Source organism: Pituophis catenifer, unplaced genomic scaffold, assembly GCF_029215685.1.
Source record: "Pituophis catenifer annectens isolate HBS135680 unplaced genomic scaffold, rPitCat1.0.hap2 SCAF_7, whole genome shotgun sequence".
NCBI lineage: Eukaryota > Metazoa > Chordata > Lepidosauria > Squamata > Colubridae > Pituophis > Pituophis catenifer.
The window spans coordinates 68976292-68995662 of record NW_027256887.1 but is presented as its reverse complement, the minus strand read 5'-3'; the positions used below and the strand labels follow the sequence as shown (position 1 = coordinate 68995662).

The window sequence follows — 19371 nt, the reverse complement described above, 5'->3', positions numbered from 1 at the left end:
TGGTGGGTGTGGCTTGGTGGGCATGATAGGGGAAGCAAAATCTCCATTCCCTCCCCATTCCTGGGGAAAGGATATTGCAAAATCTCCATTACCACCCCACTCTGGGACCAGCCAGAGATGGTATTTGCCGGTTCTCTGAACTACTCAAAATTTCCGCTACAGAACCTTTCAGAACCTGCTGAATAGCATCCCTGCATTCAAGACTACCTAACCAGTGTCAGACTACATCTCCATCCCAGACCACCCCAACGATGCCCTTGATGTGATGTCTTGCTGCCTGGAGGCCGTGCGGGTCTGGATGGGGAGGAACAGGCTCAGACTCAACCCTTCCAAGACCGAGTGACTGTGGCTTCCAGTGTCCCGATATAGTCAGCTGATGCCATCGCTGACTATTGGGGGTGAATCTTTGCCCCCCACAGAGAGGGCTTGCAATCTGGGTGTCCTCCTGGACGCACGGCTGTCTTTAAAAGAGCATATGACAGCCGTGGCCAGGGGGGCTTTTTATCAGGTTTGCCTAATTCGCCAGTTGCACTCCTTTCTGGACCTTGCACATGGTCACTCACACCCTTGTCACCTTCCAGCTGGACTATTGTAATGCTCTCTACATGGGGCTCCCCTTGAAGAGCACTCGGAGGCTCCAACTGGTCCAGAATGCGGCTGTGTGGGTGGTTATGGGCGCAACTCATTGCGCCCACGTGACACCCCTCCTGCGCAAGCTGCACTGGCTCCCAGTGGTCTTCTGGGTGCGATTCAAGATGTTGGTCACCACCTTTAAAGCGCTCCATGGCATAGGGCCCCAGTACCTTCGAGACCGACTTCTGCCACCAATAGCCTCCCACCGGCCAGTCCGCTCCCACAGAGAGGGTCTCCTCAGGTTGCCATCGGCCAAGTTATGTCGGCTGGTGACACCCAGGGGGAGGGCCTTCTCTGTGGGAGCCCCAGCACTGTGGAATGAACTGCCCCTGGAAATGCGTAAGATCTCTGACCTCCATGTATTTCGCTGTGCCCTCAAGACCCTGTTGTTCCATCAGGCCGGGCTATCGATGTAATGATTTTAAATTGAGTGTTTTAAATTTTTGGGGTTTTAAATTTGAGCTGAAATTATTTAATAATTTTAATAATTTTTAATTGATGTCTGTCTTTGTGCTTTTAATAGGCCTTCAGGAGAAGGGCGGTATAGAAATAAAATTATTTATTTTATTTTTATTTTACAGTTACTATATAGGTTGCCTTCAATATTTTGAGAAAAGGTTTTGATTAAGAGACTGTGTGGTCTTAGTAGACTGTATGATTTGCCCAAATGATTCTTGCTATCCATGCTCAAATATTGCAAAGCCATTAATAATATTAGGGCAAATAAAGGCAATCATGTGCAAACATTTTGGATGATTGCATAATGGAATATGCCAGAAATAAAACCAGTCAAGGATTTCTTGGTATTTAAGGTTTCATGAAAAAATGAATCAGGGCAGTAATGCCAAGAACTGATACTGGGCTTGCCAAGTGCTTTTTAAACTAACATTTGCCAACATGACATTAAACAATGCAGAGACAACATGTGCATTCACACACGCGCGCGCGCACACACACACAAACACACAGACAGAGACAAAGACAGAGACTATAGTAAGCATGCCAGCGTTAAATAATTCTTGCTTTTCCCTTTCTTTTCATTAAAACATTGATAAAATACCAGAAGCTATTGTAATGACTTGTCTAAAATAAAAGGGCAAATGAATTTTGGCTGTAAAACTTCTAATTTTCATTCCCTCACAAAGCAGAACATGAAGATTTATCTGTCTGAAATGTTGCCTGGGACCAAGGCTCCAGTTCAAGCCATTTTTCGATAAGTCATTACCTCTGTTGCGGCAGTGCTAATTTCACTAAATTCTTGTCCAAAGGAGATGTGGCTGAGTTCAGTTTTATCTCCTTCAGATGTTGTCTTCTGCTGTAGCCAGCTGGTGAGAATTAGATGAGTCTTGCGTATTCTCTGAAAGCTAGTGACTTCCAGATATTTGGTCATGCTGGTTAGAGACCACGAGAGATGTAATCAAATATTTCTGGATCATGCCAGGTTGGGGGAAATAGAACCAGGTTGCCAGAAAATCATTTTAAGTAATTGGCTGAATGGACCCCATTTAGATCAGTGTTTCTCAACCTTGGAAGCTTGAAGATGGGTGGACTTTAACTCCCAGAATCCCCCAGCAGCGCTGGCTGGGGGATTCTGGGAGTTGAAGTCCATCCATTCAAGCTTCCAAGGTTGAGAAACACTGATTTAGATGATATATATGAATGGTTGAAGGATATACATTCATTCTACATATAGTATAGGCATAACATACTAATTCTTGTTAATTTTAGATGTACTTTAGTTCTAAGCCATGATTATTAGACTCACACAATATATTAAAGTAAAATCAAATCAACTACATTGTTTAGTATCTTGTGTGATCTAGACAACTGGCTATTTATGAGAATGAAAAAGAAATGAGCTATTAATGCTTCTATTGTGCATATGTATAAACACTGAGAATATAGGAATTACATATATAGGAATAACCTTATGCAGAAATATTGCATAATCGTTTCCTATACAGAGCTTGCTCCACAAAGACTGTATTCACCAGAATCCTTGGATTAGAACTTCTTAACCTTTCTTCAATAATGAATGACTTATTCTTACAAGTTTGCCTAATTGGTTACATTCTTGTCTTCTGCGTGAAGTTCGACACTTTCATGCCCTTAGTCTACTGGGACTATTATATACTGATTCACAGTATGATTGCCACACATAAAAACAAAATGTCACATGTAATTGGAGCAGCCAGATATTTGCTTTTAGCTTTAGCATTCTTTAGGATTTTGCTCCTGTTGATGGATAAGATTGTTGTTGTTAGTTGCGAAGTCATGTCCGACCCATCGCAACCCCATGGACAACATTCCTCCAGGCCTTCCTGTCCTCTACCATCCTCTGGAGTCCATTTAAGTTCATGCCTACTGCTTCAGTGACTCCATCCAGACCTCATTCTCTGTTGTCCCCTTCTTTTTTTGTCCTCAATTATTCCCAGCATTAGGCTCTTCTCCAGTGAGTCCTTCCTTCTCATTAGGTGGCCAAAGTATTTGAGTTTCATCTTCAGGATCTGGCCCTCTAAAGAGCAGCCAGGGTTGATCTCCTCTATGACTGACCGGTTCGATCGCCTTGCAGTCCAAGGGACTCGTGGGAGTCTTCTCCAGCATCATAGTTCAAAGGCCTCAATCCTTTGGTGCTTAGCCTTCCTTATGGTCCAACTTTCACAGCCATACATTGCAACTGGGAAAACCATAGCTTGACTATACACACATTTGTTGGCAGGGTGATGTCTCTGCTTTTTAGTATGTTGTGTAGATTTGTCATAGTTTTCCTCCCCAGGAGCAAGTGCCTTTTAATTTCTTGGCTGTAGTCCCCATCTGGGGGAGCCCAGGAAAATAAAATCTGATAAGATTAAGTGACTCCAATTGTGTGATCTGCTTTGGTTTGCCACAGTCTTCTCCAACCTGATGACTTTCAGATATGTTGGACTTCATCTCCCATAGCCCACTAACAATGTGTGTTGGTCATAGTGGTTTAGGCTTAATGGAGCCAAAGTCAAACACATTTGGAAGGTGTGAGGTTCAGAACACTGAGAACTTTTAGCCTTTGAATGTTATGCTGGAGGCCTTATTCCTAAAATCAGCTATGATCATAACAGAGAAACAGACAGAGGGAGTGATATTGTAGGGATTAGTCTAAGCACCTGATAGAGGAAATCTTCTCAGAGTTGCATTCTGATAGGAGAAAGTTCCCACAGAGGTATCACCATGCCCTATTATATTTTGAAAGTGTTTGACCCTTGAGGAAAGGGATAGAATTCTTGATCCTGGTTAATCCAGCCATTTGTCTATAATACTTATTCCCTGTCTACTTTGATAAGACTTCCTGGGAGATGGCCTGAGGTTGGATCTGTGGCATGGTGAAATCCAAATTTTTTTACTACTGGTTCTGTGGGCATGGCTTGGTGGGCGTGGCAGGGGAAGGATACTGCATAATCTCCATTCCCACCCCACTCCAGGGAAGGATACTGCAAAATCCCCATTCCCACCCCACTCTGGGGCCAGCCAGAGGTGGTATTTGATGGTTCTCCAAACTACTCAAAATTTCCGCTACCGCTTCTCCAAAACTTGTCAGAACCTGCTGGATTTCACCCCTGATCTATGGTAAATGCTTCTTTGAGTGAGGAGACGATTTTGTTTGCCTTTAAGGAGATAGTGATGTGCCACCCCTTGAAGAAATCATCACTGGGCAAACAGTTCTGCCCAATTTTGTCCAATCTTTCCTTTCTGAAGAAAGTTATTGAGAGTATGGTTGGAGTTTCATTGGAAAAAAGAAACAGATTATCTGGATGTTTAACAGTCCGGTTTCACACCAGGACATAGTACAGATAACTTTGTTTACACTTGTCAGTGACCTCTGGCATAGCCAGGATGGAGGTGATGTAACTGTCCTGGTTTTTCTTGATCTCTCATTGGCTTTTAATACCATTGAAAGCACCAATCAAGCTATTCTCCTGGACTGACTGTGGAAATTAAGAATGGGAGGCATGTCTTCCTTGCTTTGTGACCAGATCCAGTTCATTTTGACAGAAGGGAGGAAGGTTGAGGGCCATGACATGTGGTGTATCGAGCATTGGCACTTTTGCTCCCTCCTGTTTAATATGTGAATGAAGCCACTAGGTGAGGCCATCTGATGACATTGGGTCATATATCATCAGACTGATAATACCCAGTTCTAGAGCTCAAGCCCTTATTGACCAAGTCTGCTGTCAAGCCAGGATCTGAAAGAAGCAAGCATGCTTAAACTCAACCCCAAATGACCAAATTACTTTGTGTTCCTGGTTCTTCTGGTACCATGGCATGTCCCCAGAAAAACATGAGTGCACAATTTAGGGGTCCTCAAGGTTCTGCTCTCCTGTGGCCAAGAGAGTCTTATCTCGTATTCATTTAGTATGCCAATTGCCCCTTTCCTGAACCAGATGTCTCTTCTCACAATCACTCATGCCTTAGTTATCTTTTGTGTGAAGGGTTATAATGGACTTTACATGTGGATGTTATTGAAGCTGCAGCTGGCACAGCATTTCTGATAATTTTGAATAGACCCCTCCATGCTGTCTTCTAAACAGACTTGAAGCCCTGGATTTTTAACCTGGATCCCATGTTAGGCAAAATATGTCACCTCCTAAAAAAACTCTTTGGGACAACCATGACCTGGATGACTGAGAATCTCCATAGAATATGTGTCCTAAATGCCATTGTGTTTATATTGGCATATGTTGCTTTCCTGGTCATGTCTTTTTATTGTAAGTTTTTTGTTGTGAGTTAGGTGGCTTTATAAATTTAAACTATAAATAAATAAAACCAAAATTTTATTTAATTGAATATGCAGTTTAATTTATATTTTAGAAGATCAGTTTCCATGTTTTAAATAATTTGCCCCTACTGCTTTATTAAATATTCTGGGATTTGCCTGCCTAACATTTCCCTCTACTCTTAGACTTAACATCTTCATATTGATAAACCCCACTAATATTTCTAGTATTAGACTCCATTAAACAAGAAACAGTTTTAGTTAATTTATCTTAGTTAATTGTAAAATATTAAGGCCTACAAAATTGCCTATTGCTGGTCTGTGAAGAATTTGTGAAATGCATCAATTATTTTGGAAATATGCATGCACTCTTTTGAAATATTATACATGATGACATTCTGTTTAATATAAAGCAAGGATTTTTATTTTTATTTATAAGTAAATCCTCAAACGTATCCATGTAAATTTGCCTCCCACAACGCAGTGGCTAAGTTCACATGCGATTCTAAGTCATAGTGTTTTCAATAACTATGTTTTTCATAACACTAAGCCATAAAAATTGGTTCCAAACAATTCATACTATGGCTTAGTGTACTGTGTGAACCAAACCAAGAGAAGTATCTGTTTCTAAAATATTGGAATCTATATATAAATATATAAAATATTGGACACTTAATTAATTAAAAATGGAATTGAGAAAGATTCTGGGTGACAAAGCAAGAATGAAATCAAAGACGAATTTCATGCATAGCCTGTGAAGAAATACACAGAAGGACAAAATGTAATAGCTTCATATTAATACTTTCTATGATCTTGAAGAGACAGGGACAGATACCTTCATAAATGTAACATATTTGGATATCACAAAAGTATGAAGATGAGTTAGTGACAAGAAAAGCAGTAATCAAATGACATCATGGATGGACACAAACAGCGCCTAGTGCTGAATATTAAAGAAGTAAAAACCTATCCAATTCTTTTAAGAAATTTCGTCTTCTAAAGCATGTGTGTGTTAGATCATTCTTTTCACCCAGTGCCAAGTTTTCTGGTTTTTCATTCTTAATGCAAAGCAATGCCTCAGAAGATTTGCTTTAAACATAACAGTTGACTATTGTTAGTGGAAAAATGCATTCCATTTTGTGGCAGTCAAAAGCTCTAGGTAGTTTTTAGATTTATGGATGTTGAGTGAATAAACCAAGTATTCAATAATTTGGCTGTGACTCATTTCCCAGAGGAACATTGTTCTGGTTTTTATTAGCAAGTGTGGATTAGGTTGAAATTTTTCCATTGGTTTTCTTAGATGGAGGAAGTCCTCACAGACAGGGTCAGTGTCATAATTTTCTTTGAATTAATGACATGAATTAAGTGTTTCCTTTATAATTTCAAATACTGTTTTTTCTGGAAATGGATGGAAAGATATTACCTTTAGAAAGTCCAAAATATATAACCGGTCACACTGTTATTAGAGTCAACTAAAATGTCATAAGAGGGTGAGCAGAGTTTCAAGTTTTCCAGAATATCTTGCAAGGCAAGCTCTTACAAAAACTAGCATGGGAAAAAATGAAAGAAGTAAAAAACTAGGGCAGATAAGGTCTGCAGTTCAAAGACAGTCTAAAGACCAAAACTGTAGTCTGAATGCAGTAATGATAGGTATTAATAATTGTCAATGTATGCACTGAAGAACAAAAAAAAATTGTTGTTCAATTGCTAAGTTGTGTGCAACTCCTTGCGACCCTGTGGATCACAGCACATCAGCCCTCCCTGTCCTCCACTCTCTCTTGGGGTCTGCCCAAACCCATGTCCATTATGTCAATGACAATGTCTAACCCAGGGTAGGCAACCTTAAACCTCAAAGAGCCACAAAGGTCCTAACCAGAAGCCCCCAGTTCATTTCTGGAGCTGACTGGAAGTCCAGTTCTCCCACCATGGAGTTTCCTCCTAGCACGGTGTCCTTTTTCCTCTGCCGACCGGAAGTCTGGTTCCCCCACCATAGAGTCTCCTCCTAGCGCACTGTCCTTTTTCGTCTACCTGTCCTAACCGAAAGCCCTATCAATTGTGGAGCCGACCGGTGACAAAGAGCCACAGCAGAGGGATGAAAGAGCCACATGCGGCTCCAGAGCCACGGGTTGCGGACCCCTGATCTAACCATTTCATCCTTCTCCTTTTGCCTTCAATTTTTTTTCCAACATCAGGGTCTTTTCCAATCATTTGGTGGCCAAAGTATTTGAACTTTAGCTTCAGTAGCTGTCCTTCCAAAGAACAGTCAGGGTTGATTTCCATTAAGATTGACTGAGTTGATCTCCCTGCAGTCCAACAGACTCTCAAGAGTTTTTTACAGCACCACAATTCAAAAGCAACAATTCTTTGATGCTCAGTCTAACTTTCACAGCCATATATTACTACTGGGAAAGCCATAACTTTGACTATATGGGCCTTTGTTGGCAAGGTGATGTCTCTGCTTTTTAATATGCTGTCTAGTTTTGCCATCGCTTTCATCCCAAGGAGCAGGGGACTTTTAATTTCATGGCTGCAGTTGCTGTCTGCAGTCTGAAAACACAAATGCTTTCAATCTGTCTCCTGCTTCTCATTATCATTGAGTAGCATCATAATCCTATATCCTTGAAATCTGCGAAGTATATTAGATAAAACTTCAAGCCAAGTTACATTGTCTTACATAAAGGTAAAGTGATTCTTTCTCAAGCTAAGCTTGACTCCTAGTGTAGGGGTCCCCAATCCCTGGGCTGTGGCCCAGTGATGGGATTCCAAATCTTTTCCTACCGGTTCTGTGAGAGCACATTTTGTGCTTTGCCTGTGTGCACAGCACTCAAAGACTGCCCTCAGTGTCATCGCTGGTGAGCTGAGCTGTTGTTTATCTCAGCTGAGGCGTGGCAATCCACTCTGCCACACGAATCAGCTGAGCTAAAAAACAAGGGAATATAGGACAGGGAACGGCGGGGGGTGGGAGGGCAGGGCCAGCCAAAGGTGGTATTTGCCGGTTCTCCGAACTACTCAAACTTTCCGCTATTAGTTCGCCCAAACCGGTCTGAACCAGCTGAATACCACCTCTGCTATGGCCACTATGGGCGGCCACTTGCTCTCCCTTAGCGTGAGCGGTGTGTGTGTGCTCGCTGCTCACACAAATGGAGCTGGTGAGCTTGCGCGTGCCCACCTACCACTCACAGAGAACTATCCCCTCTCCCCCCACCGCCAAACCACCAAGCCAGAAAGGTTGGGGACCACTCTCCTAGTGAGAGTATGGATACATCTATGAAATTTTCTGGAGGACAAGAAGTGGTTCTTCTGAGATTGTTCGGTTTCAGTCTACCAACACTGTGAGTTCCTGATGATGTTTCATCCAAGTAATAAGCAGGTGTGGCCCTGCTTAGTCCTAATCAGCTAAGGTTTCTAGGTATTGTCACCAGATGATCTTAGTAGTAATTAAAACTATTTCACTTCAGTATCTTTTACTTCAGTTAGAAAATTTTCCTAATGTTGCTGTTAGCCCATGAAACCAGCAACCTTTCTTTTTTTTTTTTTACCTTAAAATCACTTAGAGATCTACTACAAGAATCCCATCTACTCCTAAAACTTTGTTTTACTCATAAGAAGGATGCTACGAACAGAGAATCTGCTACTGATTTTTTTTCCCCCTGAATTAGTGGCACATTTCCTCCCTCCCGCCCCCCAGAAAAAAAGTTCTCCAATCTGGGCTCAGAGAAGACTTTGAGGATTTATAAATAAAGAGAACCATGATTCATGAAAGCTTATGAAATAATATATTTTACCCTTTAAGGTAGCACAGAACTTTATTGTTCTCTAATGAGTAGTGAACTTTTCAAACCTCACATTTCTCTCTAGCTAAGGTCAAAATGTGAGCTGAAGAATTTCTGATTTCTCATGTACCAGCCAGTCCTTCCTGCCCACCCAGATTCTGTATTTTTTTTTTTCTCTTTTCCAAGTTTGATAAGTGGTGGTAATGACCCATATGAAAAGACTTTTCACAGCCTAGGGTAATCCATTAAATGTTGCATAAGAAGCTCAAATGTACATAGGAAATGAAATTCTTCTAAGACCTATTGAAATTGAGGTATAATCATAAAAAAAAAAAATAAAAGGGAAGAGAAAAAAATAGCACTCCTCTGTTTTCTCTATTATCCCATTATTGTTCCCAATATTTTACATGCAAAGAGGGAAGAAGGTTCATTTGGGGCATATAGGAGATCTATGGGAGAGTGTTGAGAACAGGGAGAATCAGAGGGAAGGAAACTAAGTTTTCCTGTTTGTTGGGGTTTTTCAGAAAAAGATGTTGTACATCCTTTAATGTTAAGCAGCATATGGGGTAGAAGTGATAAGGATCTCTTTTCCCCTCACTTTGTTTCAGGTTTCTTGTTACCTAACTTCTTTTGAATGCTGTTTTCTTTAGAAACAGTAGAAAAAATGAATTCTTTGGCTGTTCGCTAGCATTGTACAATTCCTGGGTCAAGTGTGATGCATAAATTAGAGGTTGACAGCATTATTATTGTGGAAGTTTTTTTTTTGTCTTTTACAAAAACGAAATGCCAAAGTCTTGTCTTAAATACCTGCAATTCCTTTTTAACCGAGACATAGGTTTTCACGTGATTTTCCAGCTGTTTGGATCCAAAGGACCATTACGCTCTTCACAGAGATTTCTATTGGTTGCCAAGCATCTCATTGTGAACTTGGAAAGCCACAATTTCCCCCTGCCATGGAATTTAGGCTACTAAGCAGCTTGCTTTAACAGCAGATGATGGAATGCTCTACAAAGAGAAACAACCTGGAAACATTTTATGCTATTTGGCAACCAGTTCAAGATTACTTGACTCAGTGAAATATGACTTAGTCTTTATCACCTAGCTGTTCCTGGCCAGTTCTTTCTTCTGTTTTTTTTTTCATCTATCTCTGTTTCCTACAGCTTATTGTGTATGTGAATTCTTTCCCCCCCCCAAGCAATGGGCATGCATATTGCTTTTTCTTTTGGTCAAATATTGGTTTATACAGTATATAAATCAAGATCTACTGTGGCACTGTAGATAATAGGTTGATCTGTGCAATTGGAGGTCCCTGGCTCAACTGTTGGAATATAGGATCATAAGAAGTTGCTTTATATGGACAAAGATTCCTATACTGCATTATAGTAGCTATAATATATTAGTTTGGTTTTGCTGGGTTGGGAATTTTGGGAGTTGAAATCTAGATGTCTTAAAATCCCCAAGTTTGAGAAACATGACATAACCCCTGGCTCTGTGGAAGAGACTCCAGGAACTCCCTTGGAAGCAAAGACAAAGAGACCTATCAACACACACACACACACACACAAACACACACACACACACACACACACACACACACACAAAATCTGGGCTGTCATCCCACTTTAGGTGCATGTAACCTGCCATTGTCCATGAGGAAAGAGCATGAGGGCCCTGAAGTAGAATAAACTGTTTTCATTATGAATGTTATATTGACTCAACATACACAATGCTTGAATGTCAAGTCGTTGAATATCATCATCAAATCCTTGAAGACATGGAGGCCTTATTTGTGCAGAATGTGAAGGCATGAGTCACACTGAGCCTCTTTTCTCAGTATACTGAAACCAGGAGGAATTCAGAATCCTTCACTCGCATTCTCAATTTATTATAGTTTATTCAGCAGTAGCTATGAGTCAAGTAGGACTTCCAGGTCATATAGCTACTTCTTCAACAAGAGGGCCACCCTATCAAGAGGCACATTGGAATGAGATGAGAATCTTTAGGAGGAAATGGCAACATGAAGGCCCTTCCCCTCTTCCAAAACTTTGAAATTATTTTAGTTTCAAACGTTTCAAATATTTACGTATAGTTTTTAAAGCTTTTATGTGTTATTTGAATACCACCCAGAGTTATTCTGTATGGGAGAGGGACAGTTTCTAAATGTGACATAAATTAAAATAAATAGTGTTGTTTTAAAATTTACAGATTACAGATTAACAGAGTTGGAAGGGACCTTGTCGGTCATCTAGTCCAGGAGTCTCCAACCTTGGCAACTTTAAGCCTGGTGGACTTCAATTCCCAGAATTCCCCAGCCAGCTAGCTGGCTGCGGAATTCTGGGAGTTGAAGTCCACCAGGCTTAAAGTTGCCAAGATTGGAGACCCCTGATCTAGTCCAACCTCCTGCCCAAGCAGGAGATCCTACACCATTTCTTAATTGCAGACTGTTTTATTATGTCCAGTTCTTATAGCCTACACACACACACACACAAACAAAAAAGACACCCACAGCATCAGCATAAAGATTAAGAGCTGAGGTGGCGCAGTGGTTAGGGTGCAGTACTGCAGCTACTTCAGCTGACTGCTAGTTCAACAGATCAGCGGATCAAATCTCACCAGCTCAAGGTTGACTCAGCCTTCCATCCTTCCGAGGTGGGTAAAATGAGGACCCAGATTGTTGGGGGCAATATGCTATTTAGTATACTGTCTTTGGTGTAAACTGCCCAGAGTCCTCGGAGAGTGGGTGGCATAGAAATATGAATAATAAAATAAATAAATAAATAAAATAAGTGATGATATAAGTGATGGGTATCATCAGGTTATTGTTGGTATAAGGCCAAGTTGATGGATGACCCCTGACAACAGGTTAATATAGCTGTTAAACAAAGTGATGAAAGGAGGTGAGAACTATCCTATATAAAAAGGTGCTCAATGCCCAAATGTAAACATCTTCCAAGGGGAAATATTAATCACGGATGTCCAATAAAGAGGAACTGAAAGTCATTATGATCATCACAAGTTTTATTAAGGTTACAGGAGTAAACATGTTCCCTGTATCGGGCAACAGGTAAACATGTTCTGTTCTTACCATAGCATGACTATGCCAAGGGGCTGGTTTATAAAGTTTTTGTAACCATTCACAAAACAAATTATGTGAGAAGCTAGTTTAGTAAAATGTTATTCCTGTGAACTCTTCAGTATCTCTGAACCTGAAATTATCTCAGTGTGCATTTTAAGCTCTTAATTCATAATTTCAATTAAATAATTTTTTTACCAAAGAGTTGGATAGTAAAATCAAGACTTCTTATACACAAGCATGAAACGTTCCATTACATGACATTCCTTCTTAATTCACGAAGTCACATTCATACAAAACTGTTGAAGCAAAATTATTCTCCAGCCTTGTTCTCCAAATACCTTGAAGTCAAAGCAATACCAAAGATTGTTCAACACAGTATGTATCTCTTGGTAGTTGCTTTATGTTACTATTTCCTACCTCCTGCACTTCCCACTTGAATGACAATTCACATAACCACAAATACCAGATGTTGGAAGAGAGTTGTAATAAAGATATAACACCCAGTTTTTAATTTGCTTAAAAGAGAAATTGTGCAAGACTAAGACTAAGAGGAAGTTGATAGGGTGGAAGAGAGGTGAAATCGGTAAGTATAGCAAGAGGAAAAGAAAAAGAATAGTTAGAAAATATAATAATCTTCAAAACACGTTTTTTTTTAAAGTGAGGAGTGAGTAGAAGATGTTAAACCCACACAAACTAATGTACATTTTTTGACCTATAAACTAGGATTTGAGAGAAGCGTATTATATTATTATGTACATATACTATTATTTGATAAATACCATACAGACATGCACATACCTTCTTCCACATACACATCAGTGGTGGGTTTCAACCAGTGTTACAACCGGTTTGCTTTATGCACAAACGCACGCGCGCAAGCACATTGCATTTCAGAAACACTGAGGCACGGCACCGCTCTGCTATGCCTATCAGCTGGGCTAAAAACGAATGAATATAGGTAGGTATAGTGCAGGGGCTGATGGTCGGAATGAACCGGTTCACTCTCAGCTCACCATCACCGCTACTGGTTCGCCCGAACTGGGGTGAACTGATAGAAACCTACCACTGATACACATGGGTGTGGAAACACTGTAGAAAGCATAGGAATTGGTAGCTGATGTGGATGACCCCAAAATTTACATTCCCCAGAAAAACAACTGGAAAAATGGACCAGAAAAAGGATCAATGGATGGTTAAACTTACTGAAATAAAAGCCTCTTTCTCCACAGACAAATTGAAGAGCATCGACCAACTCAGCACCACAAAGAGTTTCTTGGCCCGCAGCACCAACAGACGAGCTGGTTAATGTGAGCAAACACAGGCCAAAGTAGAAAAAATTAATGGATGTTGCAGTGAGCATCTTCACCTGTGAATGAAGTAAAAACAAAACTATGTCAGTGTTTTTTTAGACAATCCCAATAAACAAGGTGCTGATTTAAGTGGAACCAAATTGATTGCTTTATTGGCACAGAGGCCCATTCAGAAAGAATTATTACATATTGAGGAAAATTCTGATCAAATGACCATGAACCTTGTCCAGCTAATATCTATGGGCAATTTCAAATTTCTATTTCTGATAGTTCTTTATTTTTAAACAGATTTGACTGGGCAGCCCTTGACACTTCATTCAAATAGATCCTGGACAATATTTCAAACAGACAACTCTATAAACTAGGATACAGGGCTACTCCCAGGCGGGAAACCCAGTTTTCTATTTCTTTCTGACCTCTGAGAATTGTTTGTTGCTTCACTTCATGCCTTTTCTCTGAGGTATACCCTCATCCGCTTCAAATTTGATTAAAGTAAAATCTGAAGCACACTCAGGAAGATACAAGCATTTTGAGCAAAATAGACCAAGAAAACATCTCATTTCCAGATAAATCTTTTGCTTTTTGTGCATTTTTAAAAATCAGATACATATGTACATTAGTGTATTTTGTATGTTGGTGTGGCAGTTGATTTCTATCCTGCATTCTTTCTTTTTCTTAAAGAAATCCATGGGTCATTGTGTTGGCATCCAGAGCCATCTCTCATGTCTTAAAGTATTTATTTATTTATTTATTTATTTATTTATTTATTTATCAATGAGTACAAGGAAACAAGTAACAGTATAGACATAGACATGGACACATGAAAAAAATTGGCAGAAATAAAAGGAAATAAATAAGCAAAACAATTGCTTAGCACATTGTAAGCCGCCCTGAGTCTCCGAAGAAGGGCAGCATATAAATCAAATTAAAAAACAAAACAAAAAACCCACATAGCCATAAACACATAAAATGAGTACATATAAATGGGGACGGTTGGACAGGGATGGTAGGCACGCTGGTGCGCTTATACATGCTCATTTAGGGACCTCTTAAGAAACATGAAAGGTCCATGGTAGACAGTTTATGGTGAAAGGTATGGGTATTAGAGAGACTAACAACAAGATCAGATAGAGTGTTCCAGACATTTGCTACTCTATTGCAGAAGTCATATTTCCTACAATCAAGATTAGAGCGAATTACATTGAGTTTGAATCTATTGATAGCCCTTGTGTTATTACGGTTGAAATTAAAGTACTCATTTATAGGTAGGATGTTTTGATAAATAATCTTATGAATTTAGGTCGGAATGTAGACGGCCTAGTTCAAGGCTATCGAGGCCTAAAATTTCAAGCCTGGTGGTATAGGGTATTCTATTTCGAGCAGAAGATTTGAGTACTCTTCTAGTAAAATAGTTCTGGACCCTCTCTAATGTATTGATGTCTGAAATTCATGTGAACATGAATTTGCTATAAAGCAGTGGTGAAACCTAAAATGTGTTACTACCGGTTCTGTGGGCGTGGCTTGGTGGTGGTGGGATAATGTGACTGGGTGGGCATGGCCAATTTTATTTTTTACTTTTAAAACCATTTTTTCTACAACCTCTTCGGTGAAGAAAAATGTAAAAAAATGCTTTCAAAAGGCTCTGACGATCCCAGCTGAGTTGCCTGATCGGCAGAGACTTTTTTCCTTTTAAATGCCTATAACGATCAGGCAATTCAGCTTGGATCGTCAGAAGCATTTAAAAGAAAAAAAGGTTTTTTTTCTTTTAAAAGCCTTTGATGATCCCAGCTGAGCCGCGCAATCATCAGAGGCTTTTTTTTTAACTTTTAAAACCATTTTTTTTCTACAACCTCTTCAGCGAAGAGGTTGTAAAAAAATGCTTTCAAAAGGCTCTGACGATTCCAGCTGAGTTGCCTGATCGGCAGAGACTTTTTTCCTTTTAAATGTCTCTAACGATCAGGCAATTCAGCTTGGATCATCAGAAGCATTTAAAAGAAAGAAAGGTTTTTTTTTCTTTTAAAAGCCTTTGATGATCCCAGCTGAGCCACGCGATCATCAGAGACTTTTTTTTTTACTTTTAAAAGCATTTTTTCAGCCGAAGAGGTTGTAGAAAAGATGCTTTTAAAAGTTAAAAAAAAGCCTCTGATGATTGTGCGGCTCAGCTGGGCATGGGAGGGGGGCAGGGATTTTTGCTACTGGTTCTCCGAACCACCCACCTCCATCGCTACTGGATCGGGTGATCCGGTCTGAACCAGGAGCATTTCACCCCTGCTATAAAGGCATTTGCAAGATTTTGATAAACTCAACTCCATTGAAGAGTTACTTAATTTCAGTTCAAGCAAAACTTCTTTGTCTTTTAAGCTTCACCCAACTTTTCCAACTATTACAAGAAAAGGGTGACATTATAAATGGATCTATTTCCCTTTTAAATTATTAAAATTATTTTAAAAAGAGGGCTTTCCACACCCAAATATATATTGAACCTGGCAGCTTATTGTTACGTTTTCAGAGGCTTAACTCAACAGATATAGTGTGGTTCAACTGTGAAGGGCAAGGCCAAATAGATTGGGTGTGATCCAGCTACCAAAGCAGTTTTAAACCCCTATATAACTGATGTTTAAATTAGGATCAGCAGCTGTGTTGTTTTACTGGCGCAGCACAAGGCAGCTGCAGTCTGATAATCTTTTTTAAACATCTGAGACAATTAACTACCGGGAGAAATGGGCAGAAATTACAAACACAAGCATCATCAAACTCTGGAAAGTGTAAAATGCCTAGATGAATTCACTAAGAATTGGGAGTACCTCAACAACTGCACTTGTAACAAAATGTTGTAGTAAGGAATCTTTCAGTTCCATGCTTAATCCAGGCAGTCATGCTTTCTTCTAGGATGCTCCTTTCCATTTCCCTGTCCCTGCTACATATTGATATGAAGTATTCCTTGACTACTATATAGTATGGCAATCCTGATTGGGTTAAGTTTATTTATTTATTCATCATACTGTTATGCTGCCCATCTCACAATCACGTGACCCTGATTTAGGCTTAGAGGTATGGATGTGTGTCTCTACTTCCCCAAATATTTCCTGTATACTTGTGATAACTCAGAAACTATGCTAATACTACATGGCTTTTTCTCCAAGTAATTTAGCAAGCAATTTAGGGACGCGGTGGCTCAGTGGCTAAAACGCTGAGCTTGTCGATTGAAAGGTCGGCAGTTCAGCGGTTTGAATCCCTAGTGCCACGTAATGGGGTGAGCTCCCGTTACTTGTTCCAGCTTCTGCCAACCTAGCAGTTCGAAAGCATGTAAAAAATGCAAGTAGAAAAATAGGGACCACCTTTGGTGGGAAGGTAACAGCCTTCCGTGCGCCTTTGGCATTGAGTCATGTCACCCCCATGACCACGGAGACATCTTCGGACAGCACTGGCTCTTTGGCTTTGAAACGGAAATGAGCACCGCCCCCTAGAGTTGGGAACGACTAGCACATATGTGCAAGGGGAACCTTTATCTTTACCTTAATTTAACAATAGCAATAGCACTTAGACTTATATACTGTAAACCCTCTCTAAGCGGTTTACAGTCAGCATCTTGTCCTCAACAATCTGGGTCCTCATTTTACTGATCTCAGAAGGATGGAAGGCTGAGTCAACCTTGAGCTGCTCAGAATCGACCTCCTGGAGTGAGCGGTGAGTTAGACCTGCAGTGCTGCATTCTAACCACTGGGCCACCACTGCCCTTAATTTATCTCCAAGATTGGTTGCTAAATGAGCTGTATCAGCGTCATCATCATGATCATCCCTTTTTCTCAGCCTCCCAAAATGTTGCCACATTATAGGGTTATTGAAAATTACAATGTTGCCCAGTAAGTAGAAAAAGATTTGATTTCCAAACACTTTATTGGCAATGGCTGCAAGGACTACAGACGTTACTTGTCTTAAGATCTTTGAAAAGCAGGTTTTCCCTCTATGAAGCTTTTTCCAAGACCATTCCTTTTCCTTTAGACAGACAGACAGACAAACAAACAGACAGACAGACAGACAGACAGACAGATACACACACACACACACACACACACACACACACACACACAGATAGAATACACATACTATTTATTCCTGGAAAGTGGGGGGGGGGGCAATCAGAACCACAGACAGAAGCCAGTCCTTAGCAATGCCTAGCTTGGCCTTCATATTAAATGCAAAACACTTCTCTACAAAAGCCCATCTATAATGACTAGCCAACCTAGCAGAGAACCTAGCCAACAGATGAGAGTAATAGGCAAGACCTTCATTTATGGAAACATCCAATATAAAGATAGAAAGCTATTTAAAAAAGACTCAATGAAGATGAAATAGCTATTTAGCATTTGCAAAACATGACAGTCCAGAATAATAGAAAGGCAAACGTGAGTATGACTTCAGAAGCAGAAACGAGGTTGACTATATTCAATCATGGAAACTAAGAATAGTCTCAGTTTTCATAATACCATTTTCCTCTATTTAATGATACCTCAAAAGTGTTTAAGGCAGAAGTAAGTCGCCTGCTTTCACAGCTTGCTCTCAAGGATGCAATTCAAAACGTTATCCCAGCATTGTCCCAATGAAATGGCATTGCGTACCTACTGAAGAACACTGTGTATTCAACACAGTGTTCTTTGATCCCAGTTGGCTTTGCCTCAAACATAAACTTCATTTAACAATGTTATTTTTTCTGAGACTGCAGCAGACTTTGCACACTGTAAAAAAGAAATATCAGATCTAGGTCAAGAGAATGGGACTCTGTGTTATTCCCACTCCTTTATATGAGCCAAGAATGTGACACCATACACTTGCCTAGAAGTTCAATATTTTCTCCTAGATCGCAAAATCATAATCTCTTTACAAAATTTGGAAAGAGGAAATTATGGTCAAATGGACCAAAAATCCAACCCCATCAATCATACAATAGTGTTTTTGAAGATTTATCTATCAGAAAAATTCTCTGATGTACCTTAATATTTCTTCTTCGTTTAGATGGGAAGACTCGAGTCATTAAAGGAATACTTACGATAATTAACAATTTGGCTGCTGGTCTTTTCAATAGATCAGAGTGTCCCCAATTTATTGTCTGTCCCATTTGAACTGAAGGCAGAGGCCTTTAAAAGCAAATCCTGGAAAGTGGGTGGGGTTTATCAGAGTGTCTGATTAAATTTGGACTCTGAGTCCAACTCTGTACTGTGCAGGACTGGCTAAACAATGTGGTAATGAATGACCAATTATGTTTCATAGCTGCAATTTCAACAGATCTTCTCCTTCAGAGAAGATCCAGTATCTTCTGCATCTGGAGTGCGGCAGTCCAAAACAGTGGCTCTTAAAGTAGCCAGCAGATGGATTGCTCCTTGGCTTTAACACCTTCTTTTGCCCTCCCCTAACTCCTCCCCATTCGGCAAGCTTCAAATCAAGCAGCGCGTACAAAAAACCGCTTGAGCGAAATTTGGGCATGCGCCGGTTTGGTGGCGATCTAAAATAACAACGCTTTAGGGTTTACTGAAAGTGCTTTTCAGAGACACGGCAGCTGGAATACTGTAGACAGAAGTACTCATCTGTGCTAAGGAAATACATATGTAAGCTGTCAGACATTGTCATTAGGTAAATAAGGCAATGTATGCAACCAACATGATACCAAGGAAGCATTGAATAAAAAGTCAAACATGCTGTAAGTACACTGACTACCAGGACAAAGTGAGTGGGTGTGTTCTGTTTGGGACTCATTCTCCCTAGGTAGCCAGATGTTATTCTATGGGGTTCAAATCCTCACTATGAACTCATGGACCTTTGCACTTTAAAAGACTA

At 40.1% G+C, this 19371-nt stretch overlaps 1 protein-coding gene across 1 annotated transcript in view; it reads right to left on the bottom strand.

Annotated features, from left to right (window-relative positions):
* IGF1 (insulin like growth factor 1) overlaps positions 1-18655 on the bottom strand; it is a 57204-nt gene extending 38549 nt beyond the window's left edge. Inside the window, exons 1-2 of the mRNA XM_070946631.1 lie at positions 18587-18655; positions 13433-13595 (exon numbers count right to left, since the gene is read on the bottom strand). Coding sequence (XP_070802732.1) covers positions 13433-13595; positions 18587-18655 — 232 coding nt within the window. The remainder of the gene's footprint in view (positions 1-13432; positions 13596-18586) is intronic.
* Positions 18656-19371: the final 716 nt, after the last annotated feature.